Genomic DNA, 18476 nt, shown 5'->3' on the forward strand with positions numbered 1-18476 from the left:
GGCACCAGGACACCCTAGGGCGGAGGTCGATGATCGACTTTGTTGTCGTGTCATCTGACCTTCGGCCGCGTGTTTTGGACACTCGGGCGAAGAGAGGAGCAGAGCTGTCGACCGATCACCACCTGGTGGTGAGTTGGATTCGCTGGCGGAGGAGAAAACCGGACAGACTTGGCAGACCCAAACGTGTTGTGAGGGTCTGTTGGGAACGTCTGGTGGAACCCTCTGTCAGCATGGTTTTCAACTCCCACCTCCGGGAGAGCTTCTCTCATGCCCCGAGGGAGGTTGGAGACATTGAGTCCGAGTGGACCATGTTCTCCACCTCCATTGTCGAAGCAGCTGCCCGGAGCTGTGGTCGTAAGGTCTCTGGTGCCTGTCGTGGTGGCAACCCCCGAACCCGGTGGTGGACACCGGAGGTGAGGGCTGCCGTCAAGCTGAAGAAGGAGTCCTATCGAGCCTTGCTGGCTCATGGGACTCCCGAAGCAGCTGACGGGTACCGGCAGGCCAAGCGAACTGCAGCCCGAGCGGTTGTGGAGGCAAAAACTCGGGTCTGGGAGGAGTTCGGGGAGGCCATGGAGGAGGACTATCGGTCAGCCTCGAAGAAATTCTGGCAAACCGTCCGGCGCCTCAGGAGGGGAAAGCAGGTCTCCGCCAACACTGTTTACAGTGGAGGTGGGGAGTTGCTGACCTCAACTGGGGATATCACAGGACGGTGGAAGGAATACTTCGAGGACCTCCTCAATCCCGTCGCCACGTCTTCCGTGGAGGAAGCAGAGGCTGAGGTCTCAGAGGTGGACTCGTCCATCACCCAAGCTGAAGTCACCGAGGTGGTTGGTAAGCTTCTCGGTGGCAAGGCACCGGGGGTGGATGAGATTCGCCCTGAGTACCTCAAGTCTCTGGATGTGCAGGGACTGTCTTGGTTGACACGTCTCTGCAACATCGCGTGGCAGTCGGGGACAGTGCCTCTGGATTGGCAGACCGGGGTGGTGGTCCCCCTGTTTAAAAAGGGGGACCGGAGGGTGTGCTCCAACTATAGGGGGATCACACTCCTCAGCCTCCCCGGGAAAGTCTATTCCAGGGTACTGGAGAGGAGGATCCGACCGATAGTCGAACCTCGGATTCAGGAGGAACAATGCGGTTTTCGTCCTGGTCGTGGAACAGTGGACCAGCTCTATACCCTCCATAGGGTGCTCGAGGGTTCATGGGAGTTTGCCCAACCAGTCCACATGTGTTTTGTGGACTTGGAGAAGGCATTCGACCGTGTCCCTCGTGGTGTCTTGTGGGGGGTGCTCCGGGAATACGGAGTCCGGGGCCCCCTGTTAAGGGCCGTCCGTTCTTTGTATGACCGGAGTAGGAGTCTGGTCCGCATTGCCGGCAGTAAGTCGGACCTGTTCCCGGTGCATGTTGGACTCCGGCAGGGCTGCCCTTTGTCACCGGTTCTGTTCATCATTTTTATGGACAGAATTTCTAGGTGCAGCCAGGGGCCGGAGGGGGTCCGGTTCGGGGACCACAGGATTTCATCTCTGCTTTTTGCAGATGATGTTGTCCTGTTGGCTTCATCGAACCAGGACCTACAGCATGCACTGGGGCGGTTCGCAGCCGAGTGTGAAGCGACAGGAATGAGGATCAGCACCTCCAAATCCGAGGCCATGGTCCTCGACCGGAACAAGGTGGCTTGCCCTCTCCAGGTAGGTAGAGAGACCCTAGCCCAGGTGGAGGAGTTTAAGTATCTTGGGGTCTTGTTCACGAGTGGGGGACGGATGGAGCGTGAGATTGACAGGCGGATCGGTGCAGCGGCTGCCGTGATGCAGTCGTTGTATCGGTCCGTCGTGGTGAAGAAGGAGCTGAGCCGAAAGGCGAAGCTCTCGATTTACCGGTCAATCTACGTTCCCACCCTCACCTATGGTCATGAGCTTTGGGTCATGACCGAAAGGACAAGATCCCGGATACAAGCGGCCGAAATGAGCTTCCTCCGTAGGGTGGCTGGGCGCTCCCTTAGAGATAGGGTGAGGAGCTCAGTCACCAGGGAGGAGCTCAGAGTAGAGCCGCTTCTCCTCCACATCGAGAGGGGCCAGCTGAGGTGGCTCGGGCATCTGTTCAGGATGCCTCCTGGACGCCTCCCTGGGGAGGTTTTCCGGGCATGTCCCACCGGGAGGAGACCCCGGGGAAGACCCAGGACACGCTGGAGAGACTATGTCTCTCGGCTGGCCTGGGAACGCCTTGGGATCCTCCCGGAAGAGCTGGAGGAAGTGTCTGGGGACAGGGAAGTCTGGGCATCCCTGCTGAGACTGCTGCCCCCGCGACCCGGCCCCGGATAAGCGGCTGAAGATGGATGGATGGATGGATGTTTAGTCACCTTCTTGGTTTGCGAGAGTGGGCTATGCTTTGGATGATGGGGATGGACTGTGCTGCTGCTGCTGCAGCAGATGTGTCTTGGTTTAGCTAAAATCGGTTGAATACCTTTCCGCAGTATTTGTTCCAATTAAGCGCTGCTACAGTAATGCAAGTATACAGAAAGAGAAAGAGAGACAACGCACGTGCACGACTGTGATTTTTTTCACTTCTCTTGTTGATGTTAAAAACCAGACAAAAGGAACGTCAGACCTTTTATGAGTCTTGTGAGTATTTTATGATTTTATTTTATGTTATTTTATGAGTATGAATCTCATTGACTGCTACTGGAAATGCTGGCAGGAAATGCTAAGGGATGTCAGTCACCAGTTAACAAGGAAACCAGTTAGTTTGAAACACCATATTGACCGCTTTATCAGAGGATTTAGCAATGGAACACACACACACACACACACACACACACACACACACACACACACACACACACACACACACACACACACTCAGATGATGGAAGCAGTAACATGTGACAAGATGTTGGGGATATTGAACAATCAAACTGATGTAATCAACCAACAACGGGATAGTTTTGACAGATTTATATTAGAGACAGAAAGCTAGAATGTATAAGGATAATACTGATTTGATAAAAATGTGCTGCATCAATGCCTGTGCAGTACCCGGGATCATGGACTGCCCTTCATATAGAAGTGTGTGTGTGTGTGTGTGTGTGTGTGTGTGTGTGTGTACATACACATAGAAAAATGTTTAATCACCGAGTGCTAACCTGCGGTTCACACTCCATCTCAGGATGTTTGGTGCTGCTTCAGCTGCAGTTTCAAATTTGGATTTGGCAGTTTTTCACTCCAAAAGATGCATTCAGCGATACTTTTATTCATTGCTTCTATGAAGATATGCCATTTTTTGACCACGGGCCTTATGTTGGAGACCCCTGGTTGGGAATCAGTGCTCTAGATCACCTATCTATATACCCGCAGGCTGAGGTAATGCAGGTAAACAAAACAAAGTGGCCATGAGGGCACCTGTTGATTGGACAGAGGTGACTCATGACTGACCAATCAGAGGGCTCCTCCCTGTGGGGCCCTGGGGATGCAGTCTATAGGTCAGCCTATGCATTAATCTGTGCCAGTGATTTTGATGACCCCCTGCTGCACTTGGGGCCCTTCACACAGTGTCTGATGCGCTTGGTGGGAGCGGCGGTGCTGGGTGGAACAAAAACAATACATGGTTTTCATTTGTGGCTTGCAAAAGTATTTATCAATACTGTGTCGAGCCACCTTTAGCTGCAATCACTAACAGCTGTCTCTGACAGCTTTGAACATCTTAGAGAATGAAATTTTTACCCATTGTTCTTTGCAGAATCGCCCAAGCCCAGTCAGACTGGATGGAGAGCATCTGTGATCAGCAGTTTTCAAATTCATGCCAGAGGCTTTCAACTGGATTACAGTCTGGACTTTGTCTTGGCCACTTTAACACGAGAATGTACTTTGATCTAAACCTTTGTGTTGTAGTTCTGGCTGTATACTTAGGTTCGTTGTAATGCTAAAAAGATGAACCTCCGCCTCAGGCTGCCCTGTTTGACTCCATCCATCTTCCCATCAACTCTGTGCAGCCACCCTGCCCCTCCTGAAGAAAAGCATCTTCACAGCATGATGCAGCCTCCGGCTCAGTGGAGATGGTGTGTTCAGAGGAATGTGCAGGGCTACTTTTCCTCCACACACAGCATTTTGTGTTTAGTCCTCTTGCCACTCGTCCGTAAAGGCCACTCTTCCATAGTTGCTGTGTGGACATATTGCTGCACCTGAGCTGCGGATCTCTGCAGCTCCTCCAGAGTTCCCATCAGCCTCTCTCAGCTGCTTCTCTGATCAGTCCTGTCCTTGCATGACCTCTCAGTTTTGGTGGACTCTGCTTTGGTAAGTTTGCAGTTGTGCCACACTCTTTCCATTTTCAGATGATGGATTGCACAGTGCTCTGTGAGATATTTAAAGCTTGGGTTTATTTATTTATTTTTTTTACTTAACCCTGATGTAAACTTTTCCACAGCGTTCTGTCTGACCTTTCTGGGGTGTTCCTTGGCCTTCGTGATGCCGTGTTTTCATCAATGTTCTCTAATGAATTTCTGAGGCTTTCACAGAACAGCTGTATTTCTACTGAGATTGGATTGCACACAGGTGAAATCACTTACTAACTGGGTGTCTTCTGAAAGCACGTGGTCAAAATGAATTCCATTTCACAGTATCAGCAAAGGGTTATGAGTACTTTTGCATGCCACACTTTAGAGTTTTTGTTTGCAAAAAAGAAAAAAAAAGAAGAAGAAAGAAAGAGAAAAAATGTAAACCATGCATCATGATTTTCACTCCAAATCACAATCATGTGACAGGTTGCATTGGTTTATCACATGAAATCCCAATAAAATATATTGACATTTCTGGTTAGTGAGGTGATAAAATGAGGAAAAGTTTAAGGCGTAGTCAAACTTTTTGCAACCCTTTTGCGTTTCAGACAGTACGCATTGAGAGTGGAGAAGGAAATAGCGTGGTCCTGGATTGTTCGGTTGCAAATTTAAAAAAATATATATCATTATTTTACTCAACAACTAACCTCTTGATGCAACCTATGCAAAGACTAAAGTAAAATCTCACTAAACGGGCTCTCAAAGTCCTTTTATTCCCTGTGTTCCTGATTGGCTGCAGCAGCAGTCCAGTTCTGGCCTGTAGATACAGTACTGAGGTATTCTTGGAAAGAAAGTTCAGACTTGAAATAGCAGTCTAAAAATACAGATGTTCGCTGTATAATGATGGAGTAGGTCTTCTTTTTGGAACACAATATTGCAATTAAAAAGCACAGCTGGGGGACTGGAGCAATTTCTGCAAATAGTCTGTTTCTTTATGTACTGTTCACTTTTATTATTGCCAGTTCAACTGAAATGGTGAATAATGACAGAAACATAATGGGGGGAAAAAACAAAAAACAATAATGGTACATAAATGGAGCTTGAAATGTTCAATGCCACCAACTAAAATTCCATTTCCTGATCATTCACACAACAAAAATCATCAAGAAAGTTGGTTTGGCACCAGTCTGAATGTAAATAGTTTTATATGAACTTTAGGAAATACATCTTATGATGCTTCTCAAGTGGGAAGTTCCTTTGTTTCTGATATAGTTTACTTGGATCCTCCATGAGAATACACATTTTTAAGGTTGGTTTTATAAGAGGGTTATGGTTTGGATGTAGTCTACCACATCTGACTGACTGCTGACCTGCAAACAGGGAAGGAGCTTCTCTGTCAAGCGTAACCCACTTGTGTATTCCATGTGTTTTCTTCCTTTAGTAATCAGATTACAGTTAACCCAGTAAGAGTGAGAATAATGTGTGAGAAGCCAGAAAAAAAAGAAAAACGTTGACACGGGCGTAACATGATCTGCATTCATGCAAGAATAAAAAAAAAGAACTTTATTGTATCAGTACAAAAGCATTTCCACTCAACCCACTTACTCAGTACAGACACTCAAAAGTCTAGTTTCTTGCCCGACCATGGAGTCAAGATATAAACACATCAGCAAACAGGAATAATTGTTATCAGGATTTATGCAAGGTAACTGTGGTTTGTTAACACTAGTTTCAAACATGAAATTACAAGTATAGTTTGGAGTATTGGAGTAATCTGATCACGTCTAATTCAAATCTTTCTGTGTCAAATCTTTTTCTGGGATGTAGAGAGAGTTTAGTGATATAAAAATACAGCCGCTTTAAAAGAGCAATGGTTAAGTAAAGTATGTTGTCGGAGGAATGTGGCCTCTCCATCTTCTGTCAGCTCGAAACAACACAGTACTCTGACAGATGATGATTTTTTTTTTTTTTTTAATTCAAATTCACCCAAATCCTTACGGTTTTCATGCATTGAATTGTTAACACTGAAAGGATCTGGACTCCCAGAAAGACACTGCTGTGGACGCAAGTACATCTAGCTGTCTGAGTATATCAGCTATACCATTAAGTATGTCAAACTCTATAAAAACAAGCTATAAAAAAGTTACAATGGTACAAAACATACAATACTGTTAAAAAATGGACTGCTATAGATACTATGATCCAAATATTAATCTTTTTATACAAGAATTAATGTAATTCTGTGCTTCTAATCATACACAATCATTCCTCTACAATCTCAGAAAATCACATGATTATGTATAGAAAGTGGCCTCATTTCACAAACACAGCTATCTCAGGAGATGCACCGATGATCGTAAAGATGTTGTGATAGTTGTGGCAGGAAAGAAAACAGCCACGTCTGACGGTATTTACACACACGTTTTGGGCTGCGCGCCTCGGACGTGTTCAGTGCATTTCTTTGTTGGTCTCTTTGGGGTTGTCGTTCGAGGTGACGTTGGTGAGTCGGACGTTCTCCTGCTCCGTGCCCTGTGTGCGGTCGCGCACTTCCCCCTCCACGTGGAAGCCGACCATCAGCTGGTAGATCATCACGCCGATGATGGTGCCGAGGAACGGGGCGAAAATGGGCACCAGGAACCAACCGTTTCTCACCCTGAGGAGTGAGCGAGAGCAAGCCGTTAGGAAATGGGAGATCGGAGAAAGAACAAATGAGTGAGAAATGATGCTCAAATGTGGAGCACTTACGTGAAAACGTCAACCCCCCATCCAGCTATGGCGGTGAAAATACGCGGGCCGAGGTCTCTGGCGGGATTCACTGCGTATCCAGAATTGAAGCCCATCGACAGTCCGATGACCAGAACCACAAACCCCACGGTGAAGGCCTCTAAGCCTTGTGGGATGGGGTTGTTGTACGGATCCACAATGGCCAGAATACAAACAATCAGAGCCGCTGTGCCAATGATCTGTGATCGAGAGAGATCGAAGTTATGAGAATTCATTCACGATCATTTCTGAACATTTCCTTAAGATTTTCATATTCAAAAAAACTTACCTGATCAAAGAAGGCGTTGACAAGCGTGAGATGTTTTCCAGGGTACGTGGCGAAGATACCAGCTGTTGCTTTGGGTCCCGTCACATTAAAGGCACCTTCATGATCCCACAGGGCATCTGAAGAAAAGAAACACCAGGATGAAATATAAATATTACTCTACGTTTTAAGCAATCTGCTTATGATTGTGCTGCAATGACTTCAGCTCATCGACGTCAGGGATCCCTTACCGTAATACATGCCAAAAATGATAGCAGCGCCGAAAAAGGCACCAATTGTCTGAAAGAGAAAGAAGGTGGGGAACTTTCTCCAACGCTCCCTTCCAAGCAGGCACAGGGCAAAGGTCACAGCAGGGTTCAAATGTCCACCTGAAAATGTATAAGAAGCAGTATGCATGACTACACTTCATCGAATTATTAACAAAAATGCTCGAAATAAAGCATCAAACACACAGTGTGAAAATTGCCATTCCAACTATGATTAATCAAAGATAACACGCCTCAAAAGAAGTACTAAAGTACTAGCATACCTGACACCTGGCCGCAGACCAGAATTCCTAAGGTGGCAGCGAAGCCAAAAGCAAAGTTGACTGTGAGGAACATGCCATGGGATCCGCCGCTCAGCACCAGCTGGGCCACTGCACCACAGCCAAACATCTGCAGGAAGAGATGAAAGACAAGTTTACACAATGTTTTAATAACCTCTCTTGGCACACGACACCTTTTGAATTGTGCCTGTTCAAATGAAATAAGTTACATTTACACATTTTTTCCATTTATGCGACAGTAACTTTACTGCACTGGTTTTGCGTCAGTTTGAAAAGACGTAAATGATCCAGAGTCGGAGCGTTGCCCGCCAATCAAGGTCAAGGGAAGGGTGAAATCATGCAATGTGATTATTATCAATGATACTAGTAAAACAAAAAGTCTCTGAATGAGCTCTACTCTGAATTGAAAGAGCTCTTTTGTCTTCATATCAGCCCACAGGCAGGTTGTATGTGCTGAAAGGTCAATGCGTTGACCTTGGAAGTGCGAGGATTTGTCACTGCTACCACCCAGATCGTTTACCGGGGGGAGCCCGAATTTTGGTTTCCTCTTTGAAGAAGAAAATTGAATGAATGTGTTTTTTTGATTGGTCAAAAAGATTTCTCAGATGTGCTGAGTCTTAATTAACAGCATTGCCAGCAGGTGTTCGACTGTGCGCTCTGTGCTTTGGGATTTGTCCGGACGCTCTTTGTGTGTGTTTGGTAAAAGAAGCCTGTGTGGTCCGAACTCAGGTCTCTGCTCTGTGAGACCCCTGATGAGGATGCTTTTCAGTCTGACCACACGACTCAGATGCTGAGGTTAGGCTGGGGGAACCGCACTCCCAGACGCTGGCGCCTGAGGGGCATTCATCATCACTGGACTCAGTCTAAACTCTTTTCCACCCATGATGAGACCAACCACAACTGGAAAAATACAGTGGCACATAAATCAACCCGGTGGTGGGACTTTGTATCTGGAGAGTGGGTGAACCTCTGCTTAACGTTGTGCCGTCGGACAAATGTGGAAAGAAGAAGTCAGGATATTGTGGAGTTGTTCTTAATGTCAGAGGCGTTGGATTACACGTGGGCCATTAGCCTGTGGGTGCCAACTTCCTTACTTAGATCAAATTCCGCCAGAAAGGTCTCGTTTAAATCTAAATCTGGTAAATGCTCATATTTGCCACTGACTGTATCCATTCTTGAAGAATTACGTTCACTTTCTATTCCGCTGCTCTGATGCCGTCGTCGGTTTACGGCGCCTCATTTTGCCTGATGCAGGCGGTCATGCGTCCATGCAGCTACTCCCAACTTCGAGCACAGTTGGAAAGCCCATAAAAAAAAAAAAAAACCCTAAAGCAGCCAGCCTACTGAAACACACATTTAGCAATTGTCTGGGGGCTGCAAGCAAAAAATCTGCTGGCTTGGAACGGCCTGTGTGATCCTCTCAGATTAGGGACGGGGAAGAGTCAGGCTCGCTCTCCTGCAGTGACTCTCCAGATCAGAAATGTGGCTTGAAGTTGGAAATATAGTAAATATTCAAAGGAGTTAACAATAGTCACCAAAATCTGAGTGTAGCTGAGTGAAAAAAAAACATTTTAAAACAGCTTGAATCACTGAGATGAGCAAATTTAAAAAAAAAAAAAAAAAAAAAACAGTTTTAGTGTTTGAATATTTTGTTAAACTATCCCAGTGAGCCAGTACAAAGACACACCCACACACACCCTGGACAATATGATCTGTCCCTCGAAGTAGAAAATACACAATAAAATCACTAATTAACAGTTTTCTTTTGTCTGAGTAGTCAATCACACAAAAATGTATTGACAGATTTATACCTGGAGAGGGGGAAAGTGGTAAACAGAGACGATGGCAGGGTCAGAGTGGGACACCTGCAACGTTCTGATGGAGGACGGGGAATTATGTTCGATATGCTCATGATGTGATGCCTTTTGTTCCGCCCCAGACATTCCTAGTGCTGCCATCGACATGTGTCACCTGTTCCATAACTGCACCACACCTTCGGCTCCACCTGTATTAACGCTGCATGTCGTCCAACTAATAGTTACGCAATAGTGATCCTATCCTGTCCCGTCTTACACTGCAGGAAAGTCTGCTATGAGGCTGTGAGTGATCCGCTTTCTTCTATTTTTTTGGTTAACAGGCTTGGACTGTGTACTGGAAGATGATGCTCACTTCATTTTCTTCATTTAAAGGGAGAGTGCTTTTCTAAGTCCATAAAAGGTTTTGTGAATCACCGCGTGAGTCATAAAGTTGAGGCTGAATTATTCTAGGAGCCTTTAGGTTGCCCACAAAACCAGCTCTTGTACTGGTACTTAAAGTATTAACTGGAAAATTCATTTTATGCAATGCACCAAACAAAACAAAAAGTTCCTGAATGGACCGAAGAAGCACGAAGTCATCATCTGTTCCACTCAGGGAACGAAAGAGGTTGATATGTCTCCTGAGAATCGGTGCCTTGGTTAAATAATGAAAGGAAAATACTCTCTGTCTGAGAAAGAGCAGCTCCATGAGTTTCTGTCTGTGAAGCATCGACAGGTTAAAACACCCTCCTTTTGTTTAAAAGAGGAAATATACAGCTGACACTGAAACCGAGGGATTAGATTATGCAACAGATACAAGCCGGTAGAGGAAAAAACTATGTAAAGTATAAGTTACCTTTTTGCATTGCTACTGACCACAATGCAATTCAGTCGCTTGTTCTGAAAAGCAGCTTTACAGGAGGAATGTTCTTAAAATTCTTAAAACTTCTTAAAAAAGTTCTTAAAACTCATTAGCTACAAAACTGCAGATCAAAGTTGTGAAAGCTCGGTTTCAAATGATGATTTTATCAGTAAGTGCAATAGTTGCTATAAAGAAAATTTGTGTACGAATAACATCACTCCCTTATAACCTACTTCTTATCATTTATGACCTTCAACACTGATATCAAGTGTCCCTTTATGCACACACACAATCAACACGTTGTCATGTGCTTTTTCAGGATGTTGTGAGGGTTTGTCTCCGGCATCCTGGATCTCCCCTCTGAGCAAATATTGTTGTGATGTCTTGTGCCGAGCACACGCAGCCCTGTGCAAACTGCTGCTGACAGTTCTTATCTCGAGTGTGCTGATTTAGTAAGACTACATCTGCACACTCAAAGAGGAATACAAAGATCAGGACTTTAACCCCTTTGAAATCTACCTGAGTCTTATGAATAACATGTAGTTTATTTTAGGATCATTTATTGCTCTTCAAACATGGCCGTGCAAAACGAAGAGCTTACAAACACTGTCAGATGGAGAGTGACTGAACACACAGCAATGATTGAACAGTGCAGAAAGAAAAGCGGTGAGAGGACAGAGGTCATCTCTTATCAGCACACATAAAAAGATCCAATTATGAGCATTGCCTTTTTCACAAGATGGTGCATTTCTCCTGTTATTACACACACATACACACACTCACTTACCACGAGGATGAGAGTGCCGAGACACTCTGCCAGGGCCTGGCGAAGCAGCAGGTTTCGGATCTGGAAGAACCGGGACAGCTTATCTAAGTACGTCTTTTGTCTCCCCATGATTCTTGCTGGAGGTTGAAGAGGCTGTGAGAGGCTGCAGGCAGAGAGAGGATAGTTTCCTGAGTGACTGTGAAGCTGGTTGGACCAGGCTGCTGCTTTATAGAGCTGAGATGGGCATGGTCTGGGCTGGAGGCGAGCCTGACCCACCCTCTGCATCATGCCCCTCCCTTGATGATCGTCACAGTGATTCACAGTCCGGTTTTCTCACTTCAGGTCTACAGAGGAAGACTACCTTAAAAAAAAAAAAAAAAAAATGCCTGGCTCACTGTAAGTTCTCACTTGTGTAATTTGAGGACAAAGTTTGAGATCCGGCTGCTGCAGGAACAGAAAGAGGATACTGTCCTTGTCCCTCAAAGGTGATGCTGCCTGTGGCCAGACAGAGAGATAATGTGATCTCAAGCAGCTGTCTGGCAAAATAAAGATTAAATCACACTTTATATGGGAAGATCACATCACTGTGTTTGAATGTAAAGATACCGATGATTAAATTAACAGAAAAAATTATGTCTGATATGAATTTTAATTCATTGGATTTTCTTGGATGTTCATTCTAGAATGAAACGTATTACCAACCAAACCAAATCCAGTCTTTCAGGTTCAACACTTAACACAATAAATAAGAATTAAAACCATCTTTCCCATTTATTTTTCTTTGTTACTTAAATTTAGCAGTAGAAAAATACACATTTTCTCTTCAGTAGATATTGAGTAATGTTGTTTTACAGGTAAAATTAAACTACAGTTACAGAGATGATTTGGAAAATAAACATAAAGAGAAGCTATTTCAAAAACATTTAGTTACACATGTTTTCTTGAATGATAAAAAAAATCTGCAGGAATGCGCTCCTGCTTGAATCCACTCTCAGATTGTCTGTGACAAGTTACAGATGCTTGTTCCATGTGGTCCAGTTTCTCCCGCTCTGTTTATTAGAGGTATTTGTTTCATCATTGTCCATGTCGGTCATGCCTGAATAAGTTGCTTTGCAGTGGAATGTTTTTTTTTAATCTATGTATTTATTATTTTCCCATATTAGAATGAAATGCGTCAGGATGAGGATTCAAACGGACAGACCGAAAAATCAACTTATAGACCAACTAACATGAATAAATGAGAGTTAAAGAACCAATGAAGAAATACACAAACAGATAAACAAACAGACAAATGCAGACAGATTTTAGAAACGTAACTAAGAAAAAGCAAAAATATATGTGTGGTGTACAAAATTATTGCTGAAGAACTTTTCATCTCTGATTAATAAACTTAATTCAGTTATTACAATCCAACTTAATTACTGTTAAAGTTCCCAATTTCGGCGTTTTACATAACAGGTCGCACATAACTGTAATACATCCCCGCTTGCAGACACGACTGGACCATTTCCAGGTATTCACAGTCTTTCTCGTTCCCCTCACCTCATTTTCTCTGACCTGTTCTTTTGTCCCTCTTGTGAAACTTCATCACCACATATTACACCTTCTTTGTGTGGCTTCAATAGAGGTGTGAGAACATTTCCACGTTTAAAAGGCCTCACTCATGTCCGTATCAGTGGGAATCAGTGCACCCATGCTTTTTCCTTCTTCTTTTTTCTCCTGCTTGGACTTCTTTCAGATTTTCAGGCCGTGCCTATTGAGTACAGGGAACATTAAACTGCATGTTTGCACACATCTGAACGAATCGCTTCCTGCACAGAACTGGGCTCATTTTAAACCTTCTCGCTAAACGAAGATGAAATCGGACTCAGAATACAAGCGTCCCCGTATAGTGAAAATATTCCAGTCGCAGGAATGTCGTTCAATGCATCGCAGAAAGTATGTCTCAGCGAATTAGAAAGTGTTTTACGTGTGACGTTTCATCACCGCGGCGCCTGGAGGCAATCTGAGTCACATACCTGCGTCATAAATGTTGCGCAACTTCTCATTGTAAACCTGTGCAGTGCAGCTTCAGTGAGGAAGAGACAGACGGTGATGACAAGCTGGCAGAAAAGGAACTTTGGCCCACATGTGTGTTTCAGGATGTTTTGGGTCAAGGCAAATATTGTGCATGTCAAGTTTGTGCAAGTTGAATATTAGCATATTTACAACAGAAATTCAGAGAAATTTAATTTAATGTCCCTCCAGCTCAGGAGAGAATGGTGTCAGCTCAATATGTACAATTTCTGAGGTTCCTGTATGTTTTTAAGAAGTTGATAAATGAATCTGTTGGCCATGAACAGGTTAACAAATCTTTTTAAGGTCATCTCCTTTGCTTGGACCTTTTTTTTTTACAAATAACATCTCTAAAGAATTTTCTGAGTGCAGATGTTGTGATGCACGCTCATCTTTTTGGCACTTTATAAAACGGGAGTTTCTGATAGAGTAAGGCCTGTTGCTCTTCAGTTGAGTTGCTCAACTTTAACTTTTTTTTTTTTAATTTTTTGCAAGTTTTTTTTTATTTTTTATTATTATTCCTCCCCACATCATTTAACTTTTCTCCCCCAGTCTGTTTCAATTTATCTTTATTTTTCTGCTCAAGTCCAGAAGGATTCAAATCTAAAATGCCAGAGGTGCTGCATTTTTGAGCCACATGGTTTCAAACAAGGTTTCCTGGAATGTCTTCGCTCAAGAGAAAGACGGCAAAGGAGAGGTGGCATCCCCACGGATCCACGTCCAGCGGGCGGAATAATTAGTCCCAAAAATTAATCCTCGCTACACCATTTTGTTGACGGTGTTTTCCACAGGATCTTGTTGTCTTTGAGAAACCATGGCGATCATTGTTTTCATTGTCTGCGAAGGATGCCCATGTGCGCAATGTGGCGAGCAGATGTGTTTATCTGCAGGAGTGCCAGTTGTTTTCCATTAAGAGCTGGAAGAGAGGACAGGTGCAGACAGGTCAAGATAGATGGATTTATCCCACACAAACAGTAAGCTTTGGCTCTTCGCCTCTGGCCAGACCAGCATTCAAAGATCAGAATGGCACACTGATGACAAAAAAACACAATGGAGCTATTCACTGTCTTTTTCTACATCTTAGGATCAGTTGTGTGCAAATTACTGTAAAAAAAATATAGTTACTTAAGTATTTACAGGTGAATTAGTGTGATGTTGCTGTGACATATTACTTGAGCTCTTGTTCACTCGTTCATGGTGATTCACTCATTAAGTTGAGCTGAAATTCTTTGTTATTGCCAAGCATTTAATGCTACAGTCACAATAAATCCAAAGGTTTCAGCTATCTGCGTCCAGCCGGCACAGAGCAGGGCAGACAGAGACCGTCTCTGCACAGCAGTAATGAGCAGCAACCAGTTGTGATGGTGTTAATGACTCTAAACAAAGTTAAGCTTATCATACTTTATTAATCCGATTGGAAAGTTCTCCCCCCCCCCCACATGGACCAATCCTATTTCTAGGGTGCGGAGGTTCAGCCACATTATGGCACTAAAGGAGCTGATTGGGATCAAGGGTCATGCTCAGGGACCCACAGTGGTGACACGTCAGCTGCTGTATGCAAACCTGTGAACTCCCAAAGTCTACTTCCTTAATCTCAAGGCCATCACTGCCCCAATTATGAGTCTTCATCAGTCATATCTGCATTACTGGCAGAAGGAAGACACACATGCGTTATTGCTAGCATGACTCACAGCTTATAACAATTTATTTACTGGAATATAAATAATTCATGTTACTGAGTACTACTGTCTCGCTATTTGAAGTGATTAGCAGAAAAAAGTGCATAAATCAAGCTTCATGATGTTTAACTTAATGGCACATGAAAACTCGAACATAAACAAGTAAAGAGTCATTTTTTTCATATTATTTGAATTTTATTTATTTTATTTTTTTTTGCTTTTTTTACTATTTTTGAGTTTAATTCATCAGTCAAGTGCACTAACTTTGTTGAATGTTTAAGGAAAGCAAAAAGGCCAAAGCACAACTCGGGTATCATGCATCATCATTTCTTTTAATCCTAGAAAGCAACCACTCGTTCATTCATTCGTTCATTACTCACTGTGTTTTGCTTTCCATTGTTGGTTTTTGAATAACAGAGGAAACTATACAGTGGCGCCTCTCGCACTGTAAAGGATTAAACATTGCACGGGAAGCAGTGTTTCTAGTTTTTTGATTGCTCTGAGCATCTGAAAACCCAGTGAGAACTTGTATGCTTAATGCACTGCAGTAATTCACAGTCAAAGCAGAGGCTACACATGATAAGTCTGCGTGACCAGACGAAAGACCAGAATGACTGACGGCGATCTGCAGACCTGTCAAGTCAAGTCGGTTAGTCACCAACGTGCGTTTAGCGCCGTCACCGTCCTGCAGTCGTGCGTTCACACGTAAAAAGTTGTAGTCTTCCTGATCCCCTTACTTTTCCCAGAAGCACCTTTGGTCACTGTCTGGTGAATCACTGCACAAGAACACAGGTACACATGTTTTGTTTTGCCCCAGGGCAATTTGTTGTCAATGTTTCACAACTTGTGTCGCCAGTGAATTACTGATCATCTCTTTGTCAATACAACATAAAACCTCGACCAGGTGTGTGTGAGTGACAGACGAAGGCTTTTGCCATAACATTTCCACGTTCTCCACTTTCTCTATAATTACTTGATGTCGCAATCAGGGGAGAGCGTTTTCTGGGCCAACAGCTGCAGATTCACAAACACATACACATCCTCTGACAGAGACGAACGTGTCAGCAGGCAGCCAGGAACTTTTATGGGTTGTTGTCTTTGTTGACAGAGAAGCAGCAGTTAATCAACAACCAGCGCACTTCTTTATCCTGCACGTATCTCTCGGGCGGATTATGTGACGGAAACACTGTAAACCTTTGCTATATTGGAGCCCATCAAACGGATCACGCAATGACGGGACGTTCGGGTCGCTGCTGGAAGACTTCTGTGTTGGGAACACAATAGTACAGTGACATGCACTCAATCACTCTTCAGCTACTTCATCCCTGCTTTAATAACAACCTACGGCTGCATCTCAGATTTTATTCCCCTTTCAGTCAACAGTGGAAGCTGTTCAGCTGAAATCTTAGACGGAGAGTTTGTCACGCAACAGGCGAAGTCAGTTGCATAAAGTATAGTCTCAAAAAATAAAAATAAGGAAATACCTGCATCAGGTTTTGTTTTCTCTATAAATCCAATTATGCGTTTACATTGCAGGAAAAGCTGTTCATACATGATAAACTCAGTTTGTGCCAACTATTATTGAGGTTTAGAGAGTTTACAGCCATTATTGTTATACATCAGCTTTATAAATGGTAAAAATACAAGAATTAAAATAAACCTCTGCTTCTATCAACCCCATTGACTGATTTAATGACAAACATAAACCTGAAATTATGGTGAATACTTCAGTGGAATACAACACAGATGAAAAGAAATAGTTCCAAATAGTCTAGGAAAACCCCATTTCTCAAGTTTCAGTAGTGTTGAGAGCCTAATGGAGGTACTATAAGTCTATTCCCAGCTCACACAGTGTTTACTCTGAAGTGACAGCGAGTACGAGATTGCCCCACTCTCAGATTATTCATTCCAAAACTGAGTTTATTTTCTTCTTTTTCTTCTGAAAAAAGATTTATACATGTCAACACATCTGGGTCGGGAGTTCAAAGGCAGTACGGGGTGAAGGTTCAGTTTCCCAAGGAAATCATTATTAAGAGGGGGAAAGTTCTTCACCTCATCATGAAGGACATGCAAACAGCTTGGATGATCCTTGTTGCAATAAAGATACGACTGCAACCAGACAAGGATCGCTGATGGGACAGAGTTCATCATGAAAGGTTTTTTTTTGTTTTTTTTTAAAGTAACCTTTTTAATGCAAACGCTTAGACTGAGCAGTTTATAGACCTAAGTGAAAATAAATGCTGACTCATCAATTTTTTTTTTTTTTTTAAAAAAAGAAGCCTTTGCGAAAAGAAGAGAAGCTTGACATCGAAAGTAGAGCAATTTTTTCATCAGTTTGAGGAACTATCCTGCCGACACTGACTTCTTGGATCAATAAGGTTAATAATTACAATTGAACTCCTATACCAAAGCAGAGTGCATTGTCTGCTCCTAATGGTGCAGGGCATCTACTCTCTGAACTTCCCTCGGATCTGTTACGGTGTATTTTTACTTCCCGGTTTGACTTCGCTGCTGAAAAAGGTCTACAGTCGTGTGGATCTCTTTAAAGAAAAGCTCACCCAGGGTGAGTCTTTAACCGCAAGAACAAATGGCTTATGGCTGATCAATTGTTCAACTCATAATTTCATCAATATTAAAACCAAACAAACAGTCTTTTCAATTACCTGTGATTACTTTAACAAAACAGATTAAAAAAAACCCAATAATGACATTTTACAAGGAGACACAAATCCAAGGAGCTGAAATGCATTGGTTTGACAAAATGCTGCACTAAAACAACACGGCTTCAAGATGATAAAATGATGATAAAATATGTTAAGTTGAAAAATTATCACATTTGTTAAAAATGTCATGCGTTTCTGTGCACGTCTCAGTGTTTCAGTGTGTAATTCCATTGACTTGACCAAGTCTTTCCCCATAATCCCGAAGTCTTACAATATCACTTCAATGTTGGGAAAGGTTTTTACTTCCTCTCCAGCCTTCTCCACACTCCGAGCAGAGACCTGTGAAGTCTGATAAACGATAGCATGAAATTTTAGGGAATTTCAACCAGTGTTGACACGCAAATATTCTGTCGATGTGGTGGGGATGGGCAGAGTCATGAAACCAAGCTCATGCAAATCGGTTGATCGAAACCCAAAAAGTTTTTTTTGTTTTTTTTTTTTTTGTGGTGTTGAACGTTTTCCACAGAAGTGTCAGAGTTCCACAAACACAGCCAAAAAAACATTTCACAAGTGACTATTACTCTCTGAGCTTACCGAGGAATTATTGGTGCAGCTGAGAAAACATTACTCTGGAGCCTGATGCCTCACTGCTCCGCACACCAAACACCATGCAAACATTTAACACCAGACAACACTGGAGCCAGTCACTCTTTGATTTCTGTACAACAGCTGTAAATTGACACTTATTTTTGCCTTGTTTATTGAAAAGTTGAGCTAAAAAGTACTTCAGTGTCA

At 43.3% G+C, this 18476-nt stretch overlaps 1 protein-coding gene across 1 annotated transcript; it reads right to left on the reverse strand.

Moving 5' to 3' along the window:
* Positions 1-5796: 5796 nt before the first annotated feature.
* On the reverse strand, positions 5797-11482 carry LOC115398575 (aquaporin-3-like). Its single transcript, XM_030105411.1, has 6 exons — positions 11306-11482; positions 7843-7969; positions 7544-7681; positions 7317-7432; positions 7010-7227; positions 5797-6917 (listed from the first exon to the last, which is right to left on the reverse strand). The coding sequence occupies exons 1-6, from the start codon at positions 11411-11413 to the stop codon at positions 6713-6715; spliced, it is 912 nt and encodes a 303-aa protein (XP_029961271.1). The 5' UTR covers positions 11414-11482; the 3' UTR covers positions 5797-6712.
* Between the last annotated feature and the right edge of the window lie 6994 nt (positions 11483-18476).

The sequence above is a fragment of the Salarias fasciatus genome, chromosome 12 (assembly GCF_902148845.1).
Source record: "Salarias fasciatus chromosome 12, fSalaFa1.1, whole genome shotgun sequence".
NCBI lineage: Eukaryota > Metazoa > Chordata > Actinopteri > Blenniiformes > Blenniidae > Salarias > Salarias fasciatus.

Bases quoted from the DNA above. Each gene is read 5' to 3' on its own strand.
- LOC115398575 (XM_030105411.1), bottom strand. From the start codon at position 11,413: ATGGGGAGACAAAAGACGTACTTAGATAAGCTGTCCCGGTTCTTCCAG. The intron at 7,682-7,842 runs GTATGCTAGTAC...ATACATTTTCAG, and splicing joins GGTCTGCGGCCAGGTGTCAG to GTGGACATTTGAACCCTGCT. The intron at 6,918-7,009 runs GTAAGTGCTCCA...CTCACTCCTCAG, and splicing joins TGGGGGGTTGACGTTTTCAC to GGTGAGAAACGGTTGGTTCC.